Source organism: Schistocerca cancellata, chromosome 4 (assembly GCF_023864275.1).
Source record: "Schistocerca cancellata isolate TAMUIC-IGC-003103 chromosome 4, iqSchCanc2.1, whole genome shotgun sequence".
NCBI lineage: Eukaryota > Metazoa > Arthropoda > Insecta > Orthoptera > Acrididae > Schistocerca > Schistocerca cancellata.
In genome coordinates this window covers 602,281,090-602,307,882 of record NC_064629.1, presented here as the reverse complement: position 1 = coordinate 602,307,882, position 26,793 = coordinate 602,281,090, and the positions used below count along the sequence as shown (strand labels likewise).

Here is a 26,793-nt window from a genome sequence, read left to right as displayed (position 1 = left end):
CGTCTTACTGTAACCATCCTACCGTACAGGGTCAAAGTTTGAACATTATACCCTTCCTCCAGCTTAGGCAAATGGAGCAAGTCGATTGGTTCTTTTTGCATTATATGGGGACTATGGTGCACCTGAAGGGACTAATGGAGGCACCATTTAGTACATAATTACGACTTAAAAATCATTTCGTTTTTAATGGTAAAAACCGACGTTTTCCGTCGACACTGGATGTCGTATGTGAAACTGTATGAGCAGTATTTTTTGGACTGACTCTAGCTACACGTTCCAAAAGCGAAATTGCAAATATTGGCCGAAAAACCACATAAATACCCCTGACGACCCAAAGGAGAGACTCCCGGTGTATACAGGGTGAATCGCGTAACACTTGCACTGCAAATATTGCTAAAATGGAAAGTGCAACTGCTGTGCGGTTTTCGCAGAATGGACTAGTAGTCAGGGACTCATATTGTTAGCCAATGAACAGATAGTAATAATACTTACAAAGTGTATTTTTTGTGTATGTATACAATTTTAAATGGTACAATGTCTATTGACATTAACAAACTAAAAGTATGGTAAATTAGAATGTCGCGGTCTCCTTTATACACTCCTGGAAATTGAAATAAGAACACCGTGAATTCATTGTCCCAGGAAGGGGAAACTTTATTGACACATTCCTGGGGTCATATACATCACATGATCACACTGACAGAACCACAGGCACATAGACACAGGCAACAGAGCATGCACAATGTCGGCACTAGTACAGTGTATATCCACCTTTCGCAGCAATGCAGGCTGCTATTCTCCCATGGAGACGATCGTAGAGATGCTGGATGTAGTCCTGTGGAACGGCTTGCCATGCCATTTCCACCTGGCGCCTCAGTTGGACCAGCGTTCGTGCTGGACGTGCAGACCGCGTGAGACGACGCTTCATCCAGTCCCAAACATGCTCAATGGGGGACAGATCCGGAGATCTTGCTGGCCAGGGTAGTTGACTTAAACCTTCTAGAGCACGTTGGGTGGCACGGGATACATGCGGACGTGCATTGTCCTGTTGGAACAGCAAGTTCCCTTGCCGGTCTAGGAATGGTAGAACGATGGGTTCGATGACGGTTTGGATGTACCGTGCACTATTCAGTGTCCCCTCGACGATCACCAGTGGTGTACGGCCAGTGTAGGAGATCGCTCCCCACACCATGATGCCGGGTGTTGGCCCTGTGTGCCTCGGTCGTATGCAGTCCTGATTGTGGCGCTCACCTGCACGGCGCCAAACACGCATACGACCATCATTGGCACCAAGGCAGAAGCGACTCTCATCGCTGAAGACGACACGTCTCCATTCGTCCCTCCATTCACGCCTGTCGCGACACCACTGGAGGCGGGCTGCACGATGTTGGGGCGTGAGCGGAAGACGGCCTAACGGTGTGCGGGACCGTAGCCCAGCTTCATGGAGACGGTTGCGAATGGTCCTCGCCGATACCCCAGGAGCAACAGTGTCCCTAATTTGCTGGGAAGTGGCAGTGCGGTCCCCTACGGCACTGCGTAGGATCCTACGGTCTTGGCGTGCATCCGTGCGTCGCTGCGGTCCAGTCCCAGGTCGACGGGCACGTGCACCTTCCGCCGACCACTGGCGACAACATCGATGTACTGTGGAGACCTCACGCCCCACGTGTTGAGCAATTCGGCGGTACGTCCACCCGGCCTCCCGCATGCCCACTATACGCCCTCGCTCAAAGTCCGTCAACTGCACATACGGTTCACGTCCACGCTGTCGCGGCATGCTACCAGTGTTAAAGACTGCGATGGAGCTCCGTATGCCACGGCAAACTGGCTGACACTGACGGCGGCGGTGCACAAATGCTGCGCAGCTAGCGCCATTCGATGGCCAACACCGCGGTTCCTGGTGTGTCCGCTGTGCCGTGCGTGTGATCATTGCTTGTACAGCCCTCTCGCAGTGTCCGGAGCAAGTATGGTGGGTCTGACACACCGGTGTCAATGTGTTCTTTTTTCCATTTCCAGGAGTGTAGATGAGCTACATATACCTAGAATTCTCTCAGTTAACCGAATTGACCATTCGTCTTCCCTACAGCCGACCTTTAACATACTTGTTCCATTTCGTGCCCATTGTAACGTATTGGCGCTATTATTCAAAGATTCCACCAGCCAGTCACTTATTCGAGAAGCCACTCCGTATCGCCGTTAGTAGATCAGTAGGCGACGTTGTGACACAGTGTGGAACGCCTTTTAGTAATTTAGGAAGACGGAATGGACCTGTTTACCTGCAATTCTTATTCGAAGACGTCGTGCGTGAATGAAGTAACCTGTTTTACCCACGAGCGTTTTGATTTTTTTCCTGAATCGGTGCGGATTCTTTAAAGAAGCTTGTTTTCGTCCAGGAACCTCATAATATTTCAGTTTAGCATATGCTGTGGGTTCCTGCAACATAGGAACGTTGGCGATATTGGCCTATAATTATGGGCATCCGAGCTTTTATCCTTTGGTAAACAGGACACACCTGCACACTCTTCCAGTCATGTACGACTATTCACTGCGCAAAAGATTCTCAAAAAATACAAAGGAGCTAATACCGCAGCGTATTCAATGCAAATCTGACTGGAATTCCGCCAGGGCCTGGTGCCTTATTGATTTGTTAATTGTTTTGTAGTACGAGAGATGGTAGTATTGTAATCTCTCTTTTGTATCTGTACAGCGTTCAATAATTTATATGGAAATATCCTCATGAGTGAATACGTTTCTAAATGCGGAATTTGATATTTCTGCTTTCTCGTAGAGATAGTTTCAATACTAGAGTGATTCACGAGAGATTGAATGGACGATTTGGATTCATTTATTGACGTCGCGTATGACCAGAAGTTCCTAGGATTTTCTGATTCGCCAGGATCTGACTGAAAATTATTATAACCTTCCTGAATTGGCTTTCGTACGGATGCACGAGTTGCTGTTAACTTTACTCTGTCAGTTTCCTTGCAGTCTTTTGCAACGGGAGTGTAGTAGTCTCTATTTTTACAACATTCTCCGAATGGTACCATTAAATGAAAGTGGGTCTTGACCATATTATATTGCTGTACATGGCACGTATTTATCCAAACCACGATTCATGATTAGCGGGTAAGTAAATGATAAGAGTTGAAATTATCTGTGACAGCCGAACAGTCACCAGAATACATTATTGGTGTTCGTATTTAGTGTTGTTACCAGGCCTGGTAGTGTATATAATGGGCGTGAGCATCGTCAGATGTTGAGTGACCGCTGTGAAGAATACAGACATGCTGCTTACCCTTGTGGGCCAGGGTGATCACCACCTGACAGAATTTGAAAGGTGCCTCGTTGGGGTCTCCATTTCGCCGGGCGATCGAACTGTGCAATAACCAGATTTATGGATCACTTCGATGTGACAGTGGCCCAGTATTGGACCACATGGAAATGCGAGGGTAGGCACATTCGTCGTCAAGGTTCCGGTCGAACACGTCTAACCACCACAAGGGTAAATTGCCATATTATGTACCAACCACATCGTAACCCATTCACAAGTAGTGGGCTCCCTACAAAATTCTTTGTAATTCCGCACCATTGGTGGGACACTAGCAGCACCTGGACTAGAGAATTACCGTCCCTTAGCGTAGGTTGCCGTTAATACCACAGCACAAACAAGCTGTGTTTGGACTGATGCCGTGACCAGGAAGCATGCACAGCTGATGAATGGCGTCGTGCTGTGTTCAGTGATGAATCGCGGTTCTGCTATGCCTCGGACGAGCGTAGGCAAATATGCCTACAATCTGGACAGAGGTCTCATTCCTATGATATTTTGGAGAGGCACAGTGGTGTTACTTCTGGCTTTGTCGCGCAGTGAGTCACAGGTATGACGAGGCCACAACTGGTAGCGATTGAGGCAGCGTTCGTCACGGATATCCTGTGTCCTCATGTGTTACCTCTCGTACAACAGTATCGTGGTGCCATTTTTCAACAGGACAATGCTCGTTCACACATGGTACGTGTGGTTATGAACTGTCTGCGTGATGTTGATGTACTTACGTGCCCACTCAGATCTCCAGATCTGTGCCCGATAGAAATTGCGTGGTAATAGCTCGGACGTCAATTCCGTACCAGTGCCAGTATTCAGGATGTTGAAGACCCGTTACAATAGTTGTGGGCCAGCTTGCCTCGTGAGGGGATACAAAGCCTGTATGACACACTCCCCAACCGAATCAGTGCATGGATACAGCACAAAGTGACTACAGCACCATATTGGTCATTGGGCTCATATTGCTAAGTTCTTTGTAAATTTGGCCCGATTTTGTTATTGGAATAACGCCGCATTCCTAGTAAACCACTGAAGTTTCATTTCGTTTTCTTCTGACCTTCTGAGTGTATAACTTCTTTTTCCAGGTAGTGTATACTGCTAGTGTCAGTTCTATCAAACAAAAATATTCTCCTAGCTGTCTAGGTGATCTTTTGTGATCGGTGACTATTACTTGCTGATCCCCCCTCGTAGGTAACACTCTCCACGAGATTAGGTCTGTTTCTAATTAGGAGGTCTAAAATACTTTTTTCGCATGTGGTTTGCCGGACTAGTTGCTCGAGGCAGTTGTCAGTGTTCTCAGTGTTATAAGGGGCAGACAGATGGAAAGAAGTAAGTAAACTGTTCATTATTTCAAAAGTAATCGCCGTAGCTGTTGATACATTTATCCTCCTGTGAGACAAGACGGTCAGTGCTTTGATGGAAAAATGTTTGGGGTTGCCTACTGAACCATGATTGTACCTAGCCGTTCACCTCTTCATCCGAAGCAAAACCGACGAACAAGAATATCTTTCTTCAGCGCTTCAAAAATATGTAAATCGCATGGGGAGACATCGGGACTGTATGGAGGATATGGAAGGGCTTCCCAGCGAAACTTATGCTGTGTACTCGAAATAACCTTAGCAACATGTGGGCGGGCTCTCACACATTCTCCATACAGTCCCGATCCCTCTCCATGTGATTTCCAAATTCTTGGAGCCCTGAAGAAAGACTTTCGTGGTCGTCGGTCTTTCTGTGTATGGACCCAGTCACTTGGCAGTGACACATCATACTAAAGTTACTTTCGTCTTTAAGTATTGCACACCAGTGTAGTTAGCTGTCAAATTCCTCTTGTACCTCACTATTTTTAAGTCTTCTGCTTGTCGCTATAAACTCCTATCCTGGAGAATCTAATCTATCTTTACGTATGTTGGGCGCAGTGCTGAAAATTTTCTTATCTCTACTTCCGGTTTCAACCCACATTGAATCTGTAGTATTAGGTGGGGCGACTGCTTCCTACAAGAGATGTGGGTTATGGGACTTTCCTCTGAATCCTCCGGCAGTTAACAACTAGTGTTATAAGACCCTCACTTTCTGGCTTTGGTCTTCAATAACTGGTTTATCTGATGCTGGTTTTTCTATTTGTTAGTCTCGGAATATTGTCTAAACTACAAAAGGAAACCACGTGCATCCCACATAATTCGTCCACAAAAGCGGCCGTTTTTTGTGTGCAGTACACGCCTGACCCATACAGGACGTCTTCAGAAGTGTCTACTGTGCAGCGTAGGCAGAGGCTAGCTACGTTCACCACGTCCGGCAGTATCCTTAAAAAACTGAGAATCGGCTCAGAATTCAGGACGCAGACGTCACTGGTGCGTATGTGAGCGACGCTCGGCAGCTGCTCCCATGGTGGCCTCTTCCATGTGGTAGACAATTCTTAAATTTTTTTTGGTTTCCCTCACGTAACGCTATTTCCCTAAGAGGGAACATAACCCTCTGACACTGTAGACAAGGCACGTTGTCCCGTTCACAACGCGCTCTGCTGAACTGCACCGAGAACGCAGCTTTATTTCTACCTCAAACACACAAGTGGCTGTATATTGTATACAGGGTAGTCAGAAAAGCGCACCACACTGCTCAGCCTCTGGCTCGAATTTAGTCCTTACTATCGTCCCATATCCAGTTCGGATTTAGGAAACCAAACGAAGAAAAAGTTTGGCGACACAATTTTTTCAGGGGCCCTTGAATTTGCGCGCGCAACGGCCCCATTTTTTCACTTCAGTGCTAATTAACTTGGGAACGGCGCACCGTACCGATTTTTTTTCTCAGCAATTGTTACTCAGTACAACCTACCCTGCAACCCGCTTACACATTTTTCAAACTGTTTCCGACCATCCTGTGTAACGATTTCCTGCAGTACACAGAGTATTGAGAAAGAAGTCGCCGATAAAAAACACGTTCCGTGCAAGTCATGGGGTGGTGCAAACTTGTTTTTGAGCACTTAGCATAATGATACCAAACTGAACGATAGACGAAATGAAGTACCGTTTAAAAAACTGGCGGTTACATGTGGTGAAGACTAGGAACGTCTATGTGAACACCTTAACTCATTAAAATATACTGTCTCTCCTCTTGGCGCACGTCTCAGCGCGAAGACGGATATCATTTACCTCAAAAACCAGCTATAAAAGTAAAACATAGCCTTACGCCTGTATCCTGATTAGAGCGGAACGGAATTCTCTGCCCCATCCAGCCGTCCAGATTTAGCTTTGCCATCGTTCCTGCAAATCCTGCAACGCGAATGCTGGGAAGGTTCCTTTGCAAGAGGAGCAGCCGATTTTCCTCCCTTACCCAATCCGAGCTTCTGCTCCGTTCGTAGTGATTTCGTTGTTATCAATCTTCCCTCTTTTTTGTATCTGCGTTAAACGCTGAACACCATTTACCTTTCCTCATTACAGTTGCTTCTCTGTGTAATGTGGACAGTTCTTTCAGTATGACGAAGAATTGAATTCAGCCACTTTGCCGGATGCATTGGGTGTTTTCTGGTATATAGGTGCTGTTACATTAGGTGTACTAAAGAGTGTGCACCACATTCGAGACTAGAACAAGTCACTACCGCAATAATCGGCGCACTCGATGAAAAGAGAACTACAAATCACTAGTAGGAAGCAAAATACAGGGGTCAGAATAAATGTTACATATTGCTGAAAATTTAATACTGAACGCTGTGATCCAGCAGTACGTTATGATTTCAATTCATTTATTTGTTTGTAATGTAATTCTAGCGGAAACAGTCCATATTTCTAATACGAGGGGGCAGTATGCGCAGTCCGTGGCAACTGTTCATCTGTAAACATTGCATTACTCCTACCGTGTGCCATTACGTGACTTGTGTTGCTGCAGGATGCTTTGGACAACAGTTAACATACGATCAGAGGCTTCGTATAGTCACACTAATGGAGCAGGGGACGAGACAGGTGGACATTACAGGAATGGCGCTGTGAGTCAAAAAGTGATGTCTCTAGAATCTGGAATGTGTTTCTAGTGACAGGATCAGTTGGGGATCGTCACAGAAGTGGCCACGGAAGAAAAATAATAGGTGTGTGGGATCAATATCTGCGTATAACAGCAAGCAGAAACCCTCAACAAAGTGCAGTACGTGTACGTGACAGTTTCAAACAGCTGCAGGAGTGCAGGTTCAACACGAACGATATCAAATGGCTCCATCAGTACGGATTACATGCCAGATGACCTAACGATATCAAATGGCTCCATCAGTACGGATTACGTGCCAGATGACCTGTCAAGGCTCATCATCAAAATTGGGTTCGGATAGGGGCTAATGTTGCATGAGCACGAAACCATCCTTTGTGGACTAGGCAGCAGTGGGACACAGGAGGTTCTTTTTATGAGACGCGTATCAGTCTCCAGCTATACTAGCGATCAGGTTCGGCGTTGTTTAACTTCCAAAGTAATCGCATACGGAATTTGTAAACATGCACAGCCTAACAAGAAACACCCAGAAGAGATGTAGGAAACGAAATTATACTCTACAGCTTGAGAGGGTATGAAATGTTATTCCAGTGATTACAATATTTCTTGGTAGTACGAGCCCACTAATCATATGATGTTGCACCAGCGCTCCCTTGTGTGGATGCATGCACAGATTCGGTTGGGAAGTGTGTCAAGCCGTTGTATCTTCTCCTGAGGCAACCTGCCCCACAACTATTATAAATGGTCTTCGATATTCTGAATACTGGCTCTGGTGCGGAGTTAGCCTCTGAGCTGGTCCCACACAAGTTCTGTCGGCGAGGGACCTGGAGATCGTGTTGGCCACAAAAGTACCTCAAAATCACGCAGGCAGTTCATAGGCACACGTGGTATGTGTGAACAAGCACTGTCCTATTGAAAAATGACACCACAATACTGTTGCATGAGAGGTAACACACTAGGACACAGGATGTCCGTGACGAATCGTTGTCCTGTCAGAGTTCCCTCAATCACTACCAATCGTGACCTCAACGCGTAATCGGTGCCCCCCCCCCACACCATGACGCCAGGAAAGGCACTGCTGTGCCCGTCCAAAACACTGGAAGAATGGAAGCTCTCCCCATGTCGCCGACATAAACGCAGACGATGAACATCCGGGTAGTGCAGAACTACTTTTTATCACTGAACACAATGCGATGCCATTAATCAGTAGGTCTTGCTAGTCTCCGACCAATGGTGCAAGATGACACAAAACGTTGCAGGGAGTCCATTAGTTGTTCTCGGATGGCAGGCACAGATGTGAAGGGTTTACGATGTGCTTGGTGATCCTCTCTTGTAGTGGTCGACCGGAAGCTTGGCGTCAAGTATGCCTAGTCTCACATTACCACGTGGTCCGACACCGGGCCACTGTTACATCCGAATGCCCCATAAATCTGGTTATTGCGCAGTTCGATCACCCGGACAAATGGAGACCCACAGTGAGGCTCCTTTCAAATCCTATCAGGTGGTGATAATGCTGTCTGTCGAGAACGCGGCTTCCATGTGTCTTTGACATTTACCACACGGTGTATAATGCTATTCTCGCCCCTTATATACCCTACAGGCCTAGTGAAAACATTAAACATGAACGACACGAATGCAGTCTGGTGGCCTTTTTATATGTCACGAGAATTGCAGTTCTAATCTATGCACCCTATGATGGTGTGTACGTCCTCCAACTTTTATTGAAGTCCGACCATGTCTTCTGTATGCTTCACTTTTTGTCAGGCAATGTCTATCGGTAGGTGAACTAAAATTTTCTGTTACTTACAATTACGATAAAAAGCAATGAGCAGCTCGAAATTTCTAGTGACAATCGAACGAGGGAACCTCATAATAAAAAATGTTGGAGCGAAATTTCAAGAGAAGAGTGATATCGTTCTTTAGTGAAAGGAATGTGGCATAGCGTTTTGCGGAATATGCTACATTATATTTTTCCCTCAAGAAAAACGACTCACAGAGGACACACACAGCAATCATTACGTGAAACTGACCGCAGAAAGATACGAAGGGGTGCTGGAAAGTAATGCCTCTGAATTTTTAATGTGAAAACACTTAAAGCTTTTTAAATAAAATAAACGTTACTAACATTCTACATCTATATTATTCGTGCCCCCCCCCCGTCCCCCCCCCCCGTCCCCCCCCCCCTATGAACTATGGACCTTGCCGTTGGTGGGGAATCTTGCGTGCCTCAGCGATGCAGATAGCCGTACCGTAGGTGCAACTGCAACGGAGGGGTATCTGTTGAGAGGCCAGACAAACGTGTGGTTCCTGAAGAGGCGCAGCAGCCTTTTCAGTAGTTGCAGGGGCAACAGTCTAGAAATTTTGGTCTTATGTCAAAGCGGTAGGTGGATCAAAATAGAATGTCCAGACACTCTATGACCAAAATGGTACTGAAACAGAGGATGACAGACTAAAGGCCGAAATACTAAATTTCTTTTTCCAAAGTTGTTTCACAGAGGAAGATTGCACTGTAGTTCCTTCTCTAGATTGTCGCACAGATGACAAAATGGTAGGTATCGAAATAGACGACAGAGGGATAGAGAAACAATTAAAATCGCTCAAAAGAGGAAAGGCCTCTGGACCTGATGGGATACCAGTTCAATTTTATACAGAGTACGCGAATGAACTTGCCCCCCTTCTTGCAGCGGTGTACCGTAGGTCTCTAGAAGAGCGTAGCGTTCCAAAGGATTGGAAAAGGGCACAGGTCATCCCCGTTTTCAAGAAGGGACGTCGAACAGATGTGCAGAACTATAGACCTATATCTCTAACGTCGATCAGTTGTAGAATTTTGGAACACGTATTGTGTTCGAGCATAATGACTTTTCTGGAGACTAGAAATCTACTCTGTAGGAATCAGCATGGGTTTCGAAAAAGACGGTCATGTGAAACCCAGCTCGCGCTATTCGTCCACGAGACTCAGAGGGCCATAGACACGGGTTCCCAGGTAGATGCCGTGTTTCTTGACTTCCGCAAGGCGTTCGATACAGTTCCCCACAGTCGTTTAATGAACAAAGTAAGAGCATATGGACTATCAGACCAATTGTGTGATTGGATTGAGGAGTTCCTAGATAACAGGACGCAGCATGTCATTCTCAATGGAGAGAAGTCTTCCGAAGTAAGAGTGATTTCAGGTGTGCCGCAGGGGAGTGTCATAGGACCGTTGCTATTCACAATATACATAAATGACCTGGTGGATGACATCGGAAGTTCACTGAGGCTTTTTGCAGATGATGCTGTGGTGTATCGAGAGGTTGTAACAATGGAAAATTGTACTGAAATGCAGGAGGATCTGCAGCGAATTGACGCATGGTGCAGGGAATGGCAATTGAATCTCAATGTAGACAAGTGTAATGTGCTGCGAATACACAGAAAGATAGATCCTTTATCATTTAGCTACAAAATAGGTCAGCAACTGGAAGCAGTTAATACCATAAATTATCTGGGAGTACGCATTAGGAGTGATTTAAAATGGAATGATCATATAATGTTGATCGTCGGTAAAGCAGATGCCAGACTGAGATTCATTGGAAGAATCCTAAGGAAATGCAATCCGAAAACAAAGGAAGTACGTTACAGTACGCTTGTTCGCCCACTGCTTGAATACTGCTCAGCAGTGTGGGATCCGTACCAGATAGGATTGATAGAAGATATAGAGAAGATCCAACGGAGAGCAGCGCGCTTCGTTACAGGATCATTTAGTAATCGCGAAAGCGTTACGGAGATGATAGATAAACTCCAGTGGAAGACTCTACAGGAGAGACGCTCAGCACAGGAGAGACGCTCAGTAGCTCGGTACGGGCTTTTGTCAAAGTTTCAAGAACATACCTTCACCGAAGAGTCAAGCAGTATATTGCTTCCTCCTACGTATATCTCGCGAAGAGACCATGAGGATAAAATCAGAGAGATTAGAGCCCACACAGAGGCATACCGACAATCCTTCTTTCCACGAACAATACGAGACTGGAATAGAAGGGAGAACCGATAGAGGTACTCAGTGTACCCTCCGCCACACACCGTCAGGTGGCTTGCGGAGTATGGATGTAGATGTAGATGTAGATGATTGACTGATCTGGCCTTGTAACACTCACCAAAACGGCCTTTCTGTGCTGGTACTGCGAACGGCTGAAAGCAAGGGAAAACTACAGCCGTAATTTTTCCCGCGGGCATGCAGCTTTACTGTATGGTTACATGATGATGGCGTCCTCTTGGGTAAAATATTCCGGAGGTAAAATAGTCCCTCATTCGGATCTCCGGGCGGAGACTACTCAGGAGGACGTCGTTATGAGGAGAAAAGCAGATTCAGAAGGATGTAGGTAGCAGGAGGTACTGGGAGATGAAGAAGCTTGCACAAGATAGAGTAGCATGGAGAGCTGCATCAAACCAGTGTCTGGACTGAAGACCACCACCACAACAACAAAATTATTCGTGTCTACGTATTTATTTCTCTACGTAGTTACCCTGACGACCAACACATTTCTCCCAACGAGAGATCAGTTTGTTGATACGGTCACTGTAGAATCTTTGACTTTGTTGACGGAGCTACCACCTCATCTTTGCTTGCACCGCTTCATCACTGTCAAAATGAAGTCGAAGGTTTTCTTTAAGTTTTGAAAACAGATGAACATCGGATGGGGCCTAGTCGGGACTGTAGAACGATGATAGATGACAGTGAATCCAAGGCGTCGGATTATTGCAGCGCTCTTGTGTGGTCTGGCATTATCATGCTGAAGGAGGGGATCTCCGTGTGTGGGCTAACTCCTCGGATTCGAAAGTCGATTACAGCACCTTGTTTCTCACGCACCGACACGTTTACGTTACGCACCGCCATGTTACACGCTACACTTGTCTAGCGGCAGAGGGCTGCAAATATGTAGACATGAGGAATAAAGATTTAGAATGTTAATAACGTTTTCGTACACTGGTGTAAGATGAAATATCGCAGCAAATGTACACACCCACAGAACGTTCCGGGTGGTTGTAATTAAACTGCAGCTACTCACACGGAGGTCCGAGGTGGACTGTAATTATGCGAAACTGGATAGATATTCTGATGTGTCAATGCGGAATAGATTTACGTTGAAAAGAAAGTTCCACTTTCGGTCACCAGGTGCAAATCTGGCTCTGTGAATGCAAGAAATGGTAATAGAAATGTTTTCGTATGCAATAGATTAAGAACAACGTGAACAGAAAAGATCAAACGGGCGAGAAAGGCATGATTTTGCTTCTACTGTAAATGTCCACTTACACAGTTTGTTCAGTATAAACACCGGCGTCGTCGAGAAGATACCTGTATCCGTAAAACGACGCGATCAGCAGTTGCTCGCAGCAGCTCCGGTAGGATCTCAACAACGTGTTCCTGTATACTGGCCTTCAGATAGAGACCGAACGTGTTCTTTTAAATATCCCCAGAGCCAAAAGTCACATGGATACATATCAGGTGATCTTGCAGGCTTGGTTTCCACACAGTTACACTCTCCCAAAGCACACCTGCTATACAAGGAGGTCTCGATAACTCGCAGATCTCAACACACCTGACAGTCCCTCTGGGTGTATTCTCTTCAAAGAAGAACGGACTGAGAATAAAGGTGCTTGTGAGCCCACACCACACAGTCATGCGTCGAAAGCAATGGCTAGTCGTGCGTAACACGCGGTTTAACAGTTCCCCAAATTCGGCAGTTCTGTGTATTTACTGCACTGTGTATTCCACAGAATAATTCCCGGCCACATGTCATGAACTTCGATCCGTGCCAAAAACCGAATAGCAAATTCAGAAAGTTACTGCTGATAATGAGGAGGTCCTATGTAAAATCGCTATGCGGGTCTAAGGCTTACATCCAGTCACTCGTTGACCAGTCTGGTTTGGCAGTAGAAGATGGCAAAAGGAAGCTCGAAGTTGTAAATTCCACGTTTAAGAAATTGTTGACGCAGGAGAATTGTACAAACGTACCCTCGTTTGACCAACCGAGCGAGGTGGCGCAGTGGTTAGCGCACTGGACTCGCATTCGGGAGGACGACGGTTCAATCCCGTCTCCGGCCATCCTGATTTAGGTTTTCCGTGATTTCCCTAAATCGCTTCAGGCAAATGCCGGGATGGTTCCTTTGAAAGGGCACGGCCGATTTCCTTCCCCATCCTTCCCTCACCCGAGCTTGCGCTCCGTCTCTAATGACCTCGTTGTCGACGGGACGTTAAACACTAATCTCCTCCTCGTTTGACCATCGCACATATGGATGACACAGGAATAAGCATCCCTACCATACAGAAACTACTGGAAGAATTGAAAGCAAATAAGTCGCCAGGTCCGGGTGGAATCCCAATTCGGTTTTATAAAGAGTACTCTACGTCATTGGCCCCTTAATTTACTTGCACTTACCGCGAATCTCTCCACCAGCGCAAAGGGCCAAGCGACTGGAAAAAAGCGCAGGTGACTCCTGCATATAAGAAGGGTAAGCGAACCGACTCGCAAAATTACAAGGCAATATCCACAACATAGATTTGCTGCAGAATCCTAGAGCATATTCCGAGTTCGAATACAATAGTCCTAGAGACTGGAAAGCTCATGTCAGCGAATCAGCTCGGCATTAGAAAGTGTCGCTCGTGCGAAACCCAACTTGCTCTTTTCTCACGTGATACACAGCGAACTATGGATGAAGGGCAACATTCAGATTCCATATTTCTAGAGTCCCGAAAACCATTTGACATGGTACCCCACTGCAGACCGTTAACGATGGTACGAGCCTACGGAATAGATTCCCAGATATTGACTGGCTCCAAGACTTCTTAAGTAGTAGAACCAAGTATGTTGTTCTCGACGACGAGTGTTCGTCAGAGACAGGGTAACATCAGGGGCGCCTCAGGGAAGTGTAGTAGGATTGTTGCTATTTTTATACATATAATTGATGTGGCGGACAAGGTGCACAGCAGTCAGCGGTTGTTCGCTGATGATGCTGTGGTGTACAGGAAGATGTCGAAGATCAGTGACTGTAGGATGATACAAGATGCCCTAGACAAAATATGTAGTTGGTGTGATGAATGGGAGCTGGCTCTAAATGTACAAAAATCTAAGTTAATGCGGATGAGTAGAAAAAAACAAACCCGTAATGTTTGGATACAGTATTAGTAGGGGCCCGCTGGACCCAGGCACGTCGTTTAAATATCTGGGCGTGACGTTTCGAAGCGACATGAAATGGAAAGAACATGTGAGGATTGTAGTAGGGAAGGCGAATGGTCGACTTCGGTTTATTGGGAGAATTTTAGGAAAGTGTTGTTCATCTGTAAAGGAGACCACATATAGGACGCTAGTGCGATCTGTTCATGAGTACTGCTCAAGTGTGTGGGATCCGCACCAGGTCGGTTTGAGAGAAGATATTGAACAGTTCAGAGGCGAGCTGCTAGATTTGTTACCGGCAGGTTCGATCAGCATGCAGGTGTTACGGATATTCTTCGGGAACTCAAGTGTGAATCCCTAGAGGGAGGAAGAGCTTCATTTCGGAGAACACTACTGAGAAAATTTAGAGAACCGGCATTTGAAGCTGACTGCAGGAAGATCCTACATACATTTCGCGTAGAGACTATAGACAGTCGTTTTTCTCTCACTTTGTCTGCGAGTGGAACAGGAAAGGACACCACTAGTAGTGGCACAGTGTGCCATCCGCCACTCACCGTGCTGTGGCTTGCGGAATGTGTATGTAGACATAGCTGTACTTATTTATTTTCGGCAACCGATTTCGACAGGCTGTGCTGTCATCTTCTGGTCTTCAAAAATTTTTATTACTAAATGTGTTCATTCTGGGTTGGAACCTCATGCCAAGATGACATATTAGTGGATAAAAATAGCACATTATGCGAAGGTTTGTCAGAAATAAAACGTTCAGAGTTACAAAGCACCTTGTGCACATAGCCATGTTTGTATATGTAGCGTTCACATATGAGTCTTAAGTGTTAAAAAACACGCTATATAGTAAAATGTACAATTGTACATCTGTTTACGTTAGCTTGACATGTTCCATTCATTGATGAACCGCTTAAGACGGTGTATATGGTCCATCTGGACCAGCTTATCTGTAATGTTCTCACGCGGACGAAACGCTCCCGTGACGAAACGTGCTGCTCTTCCGTGGATCTTCTCTATCTCTTCTATCAGTCCTACCCGGTAAGGATCCCAGATTGATGAACAATAGTCAGTAATCGGTCGAACAAGCGCTTTATAAGCCACTTTTTAGTGTATGTATTAATTTCCTTAAGACTCTTCTTATGAATCTTATTCTGTCATCTGCTTTTCATGCCATTTGCTTAATTTGGTCGTTCCACTTAAGGTGGCTCCGGATAAATACTCTTAGATATTTTATTATGGCTGCTGTTTCAAGCAGTTTGTCATCAGTAGTGTAGTTGAAGTGGACTTTTTTCCCTATTTATTCCCTGTATGTTACATTTATTTGCGTTCGGGATCAACTCTCAGTCCCTCAACAATTCATCAGTCCTCTATAGGCACTTCTGCAAATCGTTTTGTGTGTGTGTGTGTGTGTGTGTGTGTGTGTGTGTGTGTGTGTGTGAACGAGAGAGACAGAGACAGATTCTACTCGTGTCGTGAGTCCACAGATGATACTTGTACTGAACGCTAGCGAATTATGAAACGCCGATGGCAAGCCCGTCTGAAATTGCGATTCGACGCAGTGTGTTTTGAGGGGCGCCTTGCGCATGTTCATCGCGCATTGATCCTGTAAGTTGACCCGGCCCGTGGTCGCTTCTTACGTAATACCACACGCAAAATTTTTGTAAGTGATAGGACAAAAATAAGGGCTTAGTCAGCGTAAATAAATGAGTACGCTTCCGCAACAAGTATGCGGAATCTCCCAAGTAAAATTTACCATTGTAAAACTCTTGCTCGTCGCTATTGATTGCCGCTGTTTTTCCCGGAAATACCAGGATAGTGATCTACTGAGTATTTGCAGCTGTTAAGACTTGAGTCATTTTACCACATTGTACTGTTCGGTGATAATTACAGTGCCTAGACCGCCAACTCAAAAAGTGTATGCACCGAGTGGTTGTATTTAATGGAGTTGTCAGTTCTCTCTCTCTCTCTCTCTCTCTCTCACACACACACACACACACACACACACGCGCGCGCGCGCTCATTCCCATTGTTGCTTTGCGTACGTAAATGAATTTTCAGTTCCACAATTGTAAAGGTTTAGCAACTGCAAATAATAAGAATAAAATTGATTTATAAGGAACAGGAATTGCTGATCTGTCATTTGTTGCAGGCGAACTGTCCGTACCGGCCGCAGCCGCCCTCTACGCCGAACGCGCACGCTCCGGATGCTGCGGTAAGTGGATGCGATGCCCCTTGTTGGTAGGGACTGGTGCTTGGGACGGACGCCTGTGTCACATGGAAGCATCACAGTTTGTTAGCGGCTACTACGTTCGACGCCCCAAACCTCTACAACTGCAATAATAACCGCTAACATCTTTTCACAATTAATTTATCATTGTTCAGACACTTGATATTGGTTCTCGAGGAGAAGAAGAAGAAAATGATGATGATGATGATGGAGATATCTCTTTGTAGGATATATGATCAAGGGAGCGGCAGTTGCACGCGAAAGCAATGCACTTTGTGGAGTGTAAACCTTTTTAAGGTGATTCTCCATGTCAACATATCTTTAGTATGGATGGAACGTAACTCTGAAAGAGGACATACAAATTATATCATCTACGACTCAAAGAAAGACAGAAAAGCGTAAAACCAGGTGTTCTTTGGTGTGTTATCTGCATCGCAACATATACATGCACATTTTAACAACGGAGTTACTACTTTGTTAAACGAAGTGTTTCACACGTCGACAACTTTGTAACAACCACAGTTTCGCTTCTACATTGAGGATGAATACATTGGACTGGGACTAGAAAGTGATGAGCAAAGTACACATGTGGAAAATAAACAAAAAATGAATAGCTGCAAAGACACGACGTGGAAACATGTATGCTTGTGGCATTGACAGAGAACAGTGTACACCGTCCGTCGAAAACGTCCCGAGACTGATTTTATTCCTGGTCTATAAGCAACGTCAGTGCAGAAACAACCGCCTCAGCTTGAACTGAAAACTGTAAACAACAGATGTGCATTCGACCAGTCAGTTGTGAGCCGGTAGTGTTAAGTAATGGACGTGTAGCCACAGTGTGTCAGCGTTGTTGTGTCGGAAATTGCAATGGGATAACGAACCGAAAATCCATAAATCAAGTGTTCAAGTCATTTTCCAGAATGTTTTGAGGAAAAGAAAAGTGTGCGAAGTTTGTCCCGTCCTCCTTGACGTCTGAACAAAAACGGAGACACGTGGACGCCTGCCGCGACTTGAGTGAAATGAAAAACGTGCAGAGATCTTTTCTGGAAAAAATCATCACGGGTGTCGAAACTTTGTGTTATCAATACGAACGTACCACAAAACTATAAAGTGCAGATTGGATCTCTGAAGTTTCGCAAAGGCCGAAGGAGGTGCGAATGTGACACGTGATTTGAACATCAACCCAAAGAGGATTTCTCTGACAGTTTTATAAGGTTGGATGAACGTTCTGTGCGTTGTACCCAAGTGACGAAAGACTTTTAGAACACCAAAGCGCCTACTTTAATGTTTCTTTGTTTTTTATTAATCAAATCTCGATACTTTTTGGACTGGCGGAGTAGTGAATGAAGGAACCGCGTACTAAATATGGAAATTCGGAGTCCGGACAACAGTATGGGATTTACTGAAAATGTGGTCTGTTCTCGTGTGAGGAACATAATTTCAGAGAACACTGTAGACGTGTCAAGTCATTCACAAGAACACATTTCGTGGAATTAACTGAAAATCAGTGAGGTCATATTGTGGACCTGAAGGAAAGTCTGTAGCGGACCCGAAGACCTGGCAAGATGTTGGACGCGAAATGTCAGCCACGGGTCACTGTTGGAACCGACAGTCGAAGGAAGGAGTGCATCCTGGTGCACTGGTTCCATAAGAGTCACCTGAGCTACAAGCATGGGTAGGGTCACCTCACAGTTCATCAACCTGCAGCTGGTTTAGCGAAAGACGTGGATAGAGGAATGAATGACGGAAAGTAGTGTTTAGTGACTAGAGCCATTATGCCTCTACGTCGTTTGCGAACAGCAGAGCTGCGACTACCTGAGTGCTTCAGGCAATGAAGAAGCTCGATCATAGTTGTGTGGATAGACACGGTGTATAATGACTATGTCTGTGGCGTGTGTTGAAGGAACATTGAACAGTGCAGTCAAATTTGTTGCCGTTCTTACAAAACTTTTCTCGCGCTCCCGTTGCACTTACCAAGGTGTCCGGGTCCGCGTGTCAGTGATAGTACCACACCTACAAATATTTCCAACTGAGCGAGGGCACAGTAACAGTGTGTGGTTAAATCCACATTACTAACAACATCCCTTGACCAACTACGACGACAGTTGGAAGTCTGTGGAACACTGTGTCCCTATAAATGACGTCTGACGCCTCTGTGTCTATACATGAATCCAGGACTGCATTTTCACTAAAGGATTTAAGAACCAGTTCTTTTTTTTTTTTTCCTCTTCAAGACATGTCCTGTTTCCAGCATACAATATGCCCATTGCTTTCGCAGCTTTCTTGAGTTGCCTGCGACCTGTGAAGTCCCTTTCTGTTCTCAACAGCATCAGTGATTTCGAGGATCTATGTAAGTACCCAAGAATTTTTCGTAATGGAGACATTCGAGAAAGTTGTTGGTATTCTGACAATAGCCGAAAATAAACAAGGAATCCTTGATAGCCATGTCACATTTCCTTCCCATATGATACATATGTGAAAAATAAAATAATTATAAAAGACGCATTTTTATATTTGGATTCATTTTGTGATTACCCAGCTGAACTCCGAAGTCACGTTTCACTCCTATCTTAGCCAGGCGATAAAGGTGAAATTTACAGTCAACGAGGATCGTAATCATCATCATCATCATCATCATCATCATCATAATCATCATCATCATAGGCTATAATTTTTGCAGTTAGTGTGATTGGCGTCGATTGGTAGTTATGCAGTATTGACGTAGCCTAGCTGTTGTGGACTGTATCTTTTCTAATAACCGAGGCTACGCTTGTCGATATCGCGTCGTCCCCGTTGTATTTCAAATTTAAGTGCTCCATTATGCAGGGTATCCGAAACCTTTGGTGTCAAAATTACACAGAGGCTAGAGAATCATAAACCGAAGATGTTAAGATAAAGAACCATTTACTGGAAATTAATGTTTCTAGGTACACGAGATTTTGAATGAGCAGTGCGTATGAGCCACTTTTTTTGTAAACTGCCTATATTTCATCACAAGCAACTGCCGCATGTTCACCACTGTTTGCAGTTCGTGATTTGTCGAAGATCGAGTATAACTCATTATATATACTTGCAGTCAAGTAGTCACGGTACGTTGCAGCAGGATGTAGTCTCCGGAAAACCGAATGAATATACACAGCGAACTTTCGCCACAAGTGTCACCTTCATTGGATTGAAATTTTTGAAAAATTGGGGTTGTGCAAGCTAAGGTTCTCGACAAAGAATTATTCCCAGAACAGAATTTGTGAATATAGTGTTGGATTCAGTGGTTTAAGATTCACCAATAGGCACTAGTCAACTTAACCCTGAACTGTACACTTCGAAGACTATCGTGTTGAGAGTACTGGTGGAGCAGCAGTTACGATGTGTAAAAGAAACTGTTTTTGTTGTAATGCATGCACCGAAGCTTGCGGTCAGCTCTGTGAGCTTAAGTTGTTGCTGTAGGATGAAAGGTGTTCGTATCAATAAAGAAAACTAAATATTCATTTCCGACCATTAGTTCGTTATCCGAAAGTAGAGTTTAAGATCGTATTACATCTGCATAAAAATGACCTTAAAAAGGTATGGGACTCGTTATGCGAGGGTTGGAACTTTAATAGTGGCAACTATTTATTTACAGCTCGTACAAAATAGATACGTGTTTCAAAGTTTTACTGTCCTTCAAAGTAGTCACCAGCATTGTGCATAACCCGTAGCCACCGATGTGGAAGTGGCAGGATACTCTTAGCAGTGCCAGTTGTGTTGACAGTTCGAGCGGCGCGGTCTATTGTCCAACGAATTTGTAGCAGGCCTGAAGCGAATGCCGTGAAGTGTTTCCTTTAGTTTAGAAATCGAGTTGAACTTCCAAGGGCTTAAGTCAGGGGAGTGCAGAAGGTGGTATAGCACTTAGCAGCCCCATCAGTCAAACAAATCGGTAACAGCTTGCACTGTACGTTCTTGAGCATTGTCCTGCAAAATGATGGTCATGTCCTGCAGAACGTGCCATCACTTCTGTCTCTATGCTGTTAATTTTTGGAACACAACCTACGACCAGCTTACAGACAGAAGTGATGACACTTTCTGCATTACCTGACCATCATTTTGCAGGACAATGCTCAAGCACGTAGTACAGAGCAAGCTGTTACCGATTTGTTTGACTGATGAGGCTGCTAAGTGCTGTATACCACATACTGCACTCCCCTGACGTAAGCCCTCGTGAGTTCAACTCGATATCTAAAGTAAAGGAAACACTTCACGGCATTCGCTTCAGAACTGCTATAAATTCGTCAGGCGATAGACCGCGCCGCTTGAACCGTCAACACAACTGGCGCTGCTAAGAGTATCCTACAACTTCCACATCGCTGGCAACTGGTTATACACAATGCTAGTGACTACTTTGAATGTCAGTAAAGCTTTGAAACACGTATCTATTTTGTACGAGCTGTAAGTAAATAGTTGCCACTATTAAAGTTCCAACCCTCGTAGATTAAGCGACTCAAAGATCTATTACGCAGTTTTGCTAAAAAGCTGTTTATGTCTGTTTCTTTTCTGCATGCTATAATGTAAGATGCTATTTTAATTTTTATTGAGCCCTAGCTCCAGAAACCGGTCTTCAACTGGAAAGACTGAATACATTTTTGCACGTGAGATCATCACACCGTGTTTGATCCACCATGACTGACATTTAATGGTCATAGCTTTGAGGCTAATGTGACACGGTTTAAATAACATTTATGTCGGTAGCTGATGTTACGATTGTGAAGTAATAATCTAGAGCCGACGATGAACTTCTGCCATGTTTTTTTTATTTATTGAAAAATTATTTCGAAGATATTCAGACGTTCGACAGACTCGAGAACCTTATTTCCGATCATAATGAAGGAATCTCGTTGTTGGAGTCTTCCTCTCATTTGATCTATTTCATAAATACATTATAAAACGCGGCCAGTCGAAACTAGAGTTCTTAAAGCCAACACGCAGGATTCATTTGTCCGGTCTAAAATCCTGATTTAATTTTTCTGTAATGATACTAAATCTGTGTTACCGAACGGAGATGAGAACACTTTCCCGTAGAATTCTATTTCTGTTTGTTAACCTCTGCGCCAACTCGAGGGAATCTCACTGGTTATAACCAAGCACAATTCCAACTCAGTTGCAGTAACTGCAGGCCCTGTTTTCTCGCTCGCAGAAGAGAAATGTGGTGGAGTCTCGGCGCAAGCTTATCGTGTTTCTGTGCCTTTGTAAACAGGCATAACTCACAAAATATATTCAAACAGTAGAACAAGAGAATGACAGTTTGTTATCAATGCTTAAGCTCTGGTTCCAGTTGTAGAGAGGAGCATGCTCAGTTGGTAATGTAAAATATAGTGGCATAGATTTTGTATGTGGTTATAATTTAATTTCGGCAGCACACTTGATGTCTGGTATGTGGCCACAAGTTTGGAGAGGAAATTATTCTGCTCTTTTGCCTTAGCGAATTCCACGTGCAACTTTCCCAGTACCAGACTTGCGGATTGTGAAAATAATTATTAAGCTAATGGAAGCACCTGAACCATCTTAGGTCCTTCGTATGGCTGCTATTCGTAGCGGAATGGATTTTTTGTAGTCATAGTTTTGTTGTCAGTGGTAATTATGAAGGGCAAAATTAACAGATAGTTTTCTCTGAAATCTTCCACACATGCTTGACAACATTCATATCGGTATGGGACCAAACTGAGAAACGAAGTTCATGGGTTTGTTCGTCAAATGGTGTTTGAACTCTAAAGACTGTGGATCACTGCATCGCATCGTTGTTGTCGCAGAACGCGATGCCTTAGTTACCGAACAGTATTTGCAGTTCTATATCCACTTCGTCGCCAGGTACATCCTCACTATCCGCGACAATATTATTTCATGGCGTAATACGGTTAATATAGACGAAATATCCTCAAATTGCGGCTCACACGATCACCGATTAGCTTCCACAGTAAACTATGTGAAGTAGGCAGTCCGATGTATTAACTTATTTGAGGATCAACCGTACATGAAAACTGTCCATTGACTCATATGAGGGGAACGCTGACTAATCAGACCACATAACATCCTTCCATTCATCACTGATCCATCTTGTATACTGTTGTCATAATAACGCTTCTTGGTAGCCCAGGTATGTAGATAGCCAAGCGGCTGCTAGCGTCCTATTTACGGAGCTCATGAAAGGCTGCAGAAACATGATCAACAATAATTTATTCCACTGCTAGTCTTCGGCAATAATGTGTCACGGCTCGTATATGCCGCCATAAGGGTAGTCACTGTTGCCCTATACACATTTAATACGTTAGCACCCTTCGATACATTTAAACAAAGTAACTACGATCATATAATTATTGAAATTCCTTATGTATGTTTCATGCTCCTTCACCTGCGTCTAACTAATTGAACAGTTGAAGATGTGGTACACAGACTGAATGAAATGGCATAACTGGCTGACTTCCTGCACTACCAAAACGAACGCCAATTGCAGTGCACGCATGTCAGTGTTGTCACCTTACAAACATGCAGTTTATCGGAGTATACACTGTACCGCCAAAGAAACTGGTTCAGGCATACGTATTCAAATACAGAGATATGTAAACAGGCAGAATACGACGCTACGGTCGGCAACGCCTATACAACACAACAGTCTGGCGCAGTTGTTAGATCGGAACTACTGCTACAATGGCAGGTTATCATGATTTAAGTGATTTATGAATGTGGTGTTATAGTCGGTACACGAGCGATGGTACACAGCATCTGCGCGGTAACGACGAAGAGAGGATTTTCCCTTACGACCATTTCACGAGTGTACCGTGAATATCAGGAATCCGGTAAAACATCAAATTTCCAAGATCGCTGCAGCTGGAAAGAGATCCTGCAAGAACGGGATCAACGATGACTGAAGAGAATCGTTCAGAGTGACAGAAGTGCAACCCTTCCGCAAATTGCTGCAGATTTCAATGCTGGGCCATCAACAAGTGTCCGCAGCTCGTGGTCGTGCGGTAGCGTTCTCGCCTCCCACGCCCGGGTTCCCGGGTTCGATTCCCGGCGGGGTCAGGGATTTTCTCTGCCTCGAGATGACTGGGTGTTGTGTGATGTCCTTAGGATAGTTAGGTTTAAGTAGTTCTAAGTTCTAGGGGACTGATGACCATAGCTGTTAAGCCCCATAGTGCTCAGAGCCATTTGAACCATCAACAAGTGTCAGCGTGCTAGCCATTCAACGAAACACCATCGATTTGCGCTTTCGGAGCCGAAGGCCAACTTTTGTACCTTTGACGACTGCACGACACAAAGCTTTACGCCTCGCCTGTGCCGGTCAACACCGATATTGGACTGTTGACGACTGGAAACATGTTGCCTGGTCGTACGAGTCTTGCTTCAAATTGTATCGGGCGTATGAACGTGCACGGGTATGGAGACAACCTCATGAATCCATGGTTCCTGCATGTCAGCAAGGGACTGTTCAAGCTGGTGCAGGCTCAGTAATGGCGTGGGGCGTCTGCAGTTGGAGTGATATGGGACACTTGATATGTCTAGATACGACTCTGAGAGGTGACACGTACGTAAGCATTCTGTCTGATCACCTGCATCCAGTCATGTCCATTGTGCATTCCGACGGACTTGGGCAATTCCAGCAGGACAATGCGACACCCCACACGTCCGGAATTGCTACAGAACTTCTGAGTTTAAAGACTTCCGCTGGCCACCAAACTCTCCAAACGTGAACATTATTGAGTATATCTGTGATGCATTGCAACGCACTGTTCAGAAGGGATTTCCACCCCTTCGTGCTCTTTCGGATTTATGGACAGCTCTGCAGGATTCACGGTGTCAATTCCCTCCAGCACTACTTCATTCATTAGTCGAGTCCATGCCACGTGTGTTGCGGCCCTACACGCCCGGGTTCCCGGGTTCGATTCCAGGCTGGGTCAGGGATTTTCTCTGCCTCGTGATGACTGGGTGTTGTGTGATGTCCTTAGGTTAGTTAGCTTTAAGTAGTTCTAAGTTCTAGGGGACTGATGACCATAGATGTTAAGTTCCATAGTGCTCAGAGCCATTTGTTGCGGCCCTACACGATATTAGGCAGGTGTACCAGTTTCTTTGTCTTTCCTGTGTAGGTACACTATGTGGTCAAAAGTATCCGGACACCTGGCTCAAAATGACTTACAAGTTCGGGGCGCCCTCCATCGGTAATGCTAGAATTTAGTATGGTGTTGGCCCGCCCTTAACCTTGATGACAGCTTCCACTCTCGCAAGCATCAGTTCAATCAGGTGCTGGAAGGTTTCTTGGGGAATGGCAGCCAATTCTTCACAGACTGCTGCACCGAGCAGAGAGGTATCGATGTCGGTCGGTGAGACCTGGCACGAAGTCGGCGTTCCAAAACACCCCAAAGGTGTTCTGTAGGACTCAGGTCATAACTTTGTGCAGGCCAGTCCATTACGGGGTGTTATTGTCGTGTAACCACTCCGCCAAAAGCCATGCATTATGAACGGGTGCTCGACCGTGTTGAAAGATGCAGTCGCCATCCCCGAATTGCTTTTGAAAAGTGGGAAGCAAGAAGGTGCTTAAAACATCAATGTAGGCCTTTGCTGTGATCGTGTCACGCAAAACAAGTGGTGCAAGCTCCCTCCATGAAGAACACGACCACACCATAACACCACCGCCTCATAATTTTACTGTTGGCACTACACACGCTAGCAAATGACGTTCACCGGGCATTCGCTATACCCACACCCTGGCATCTGATCGCCACATTGTGTACCGTGATTCGTCACTCCACACAACTTTTTTCCAATGTTCAAATGATTAAAATGGCTCTAAGCACCATGAGACTTAACATCCGAGGTCATCAGTCCCCTAGACTTAGAACTACCTAAACCTAACTAACCTAAGGACATCACACACATCCATGCCCGAGGCAGGATTCGAACCTGCGACCGTAGCAGCAGCGCGGTTCCGGACTGAAGCGCCTAGAACCGCTCAGTCACGACAGGCTCCAATGTTCAATCGTCCAATGTTTACGCTTATTACACCAAGCGAGGCGTCGTTTGGCATTTACCCGCGTGATGTGTGGCTTATCAGCAGCCACTCGATTAGGAAATCCAAGTTTTCTCACCTCTCGCCTAACTGTCATAGTACTTGCTGTGTATCCTGATGCAGTTTGGAATTCCTGTGTGATGGTCTGGATAGATGTCTGCCTATTACACATTACGACACCTTCAACTGTCGGCGGTCTCTGTCAGGCAACAGAAAAGGTCGGCCTGTACGCTTTTGTGATGTACGTGACCCTTCACGTTTCCACTTCACAATCACATCGTAAACAGTGGACCTAGCGATGTTTAGGAGTGAGGAAATCTCATATACAGACGTGTGACACAAGTGACACCCAGTCACCTGACCACGTTCGAAGTCCGTGTGTTCTAGGGAGCGCCCCATTCTGCTCTCTCACGCTGTATAATGGCTACTGAGGTCGCTGATATCGAGTACCTGGCAGTAGGTGGCAGCACAATGCACCTAATATGAAAAACGTATGTTTCTGGTGGTTTGGGTTCAAATGGCTTTGAACACTATGGGACTTAACTTCTGAGATCATCAGTCCCCTAGAAGTTAGATCTACTTAAACCTGACTAACCTAAGGACTTCACACACATCCATGGCCGAGGCAGGATTCGAACCTGCGACTGTAACAGTCGCGTGGTTCCAGACTGTAGAGCCTAGAACCGCTCGGCCACTCCGGCCGGCTTCTGGTGGTTTCCGGATACTTTTGATCACATAGTGTATCTTCATTATTTTAAGAACCGACAGTGTGCAACGAATTGCTCCTTTGTTTGGAAGTCGCTGCGGCAAATGAGACGTTGTGAATTGAAGGATCCCATTCGTTATGACTCCACGCTAGCATTTTAATTACAGACGAGGATGTATCAAACATATTGTAGCCCAGAATGTCCTGAGCAATCGGCATTGAGGCTACCGCGCCCTGATAATCTTTCTTCGAACTTGGATAATTGCGAAGAAGTATAGCAGCTGAACTCAAAATGATCACTGCCACATAACCCTCAAGTCTCTCTTTAACGACCAAAATAGTCGCCTGCGCATCTAGTCAGTTACTCTTGACAACGGTGAATGTTACATCGAC

The 26,793-nt window shown here is 45.1% G+C and overlaps 1 protein-coding gene and 1 non-coding gene across 2 annotated transcripts in view; both read left to right on the top strand.

Moving 5' to 3' along the window:
• LOC126184344 (trithorax group protein osa-like) overlaps positions 1-26,793 on the top strand; it is a 395,921-nt gene that overhangs the window by 59,734 nt on the left and 309,394 nt on the right. Inside the window, 1 exon segment of the mRNA XM_049926723.1 lies at positions 16,586-16,648. Within this exon segment, the coding sequence (XP_049782680.1) occupies positions 16,586-16,648 (63 nt within the window).
• On the top strand, positions 13,289-13,361 carry Trnaa-cgc (transfer RNA alanine (anticodon CGC)). The gene has a single exon. It is a non-coding gene; the product is annotated as a tRNA-Ala (tRNA).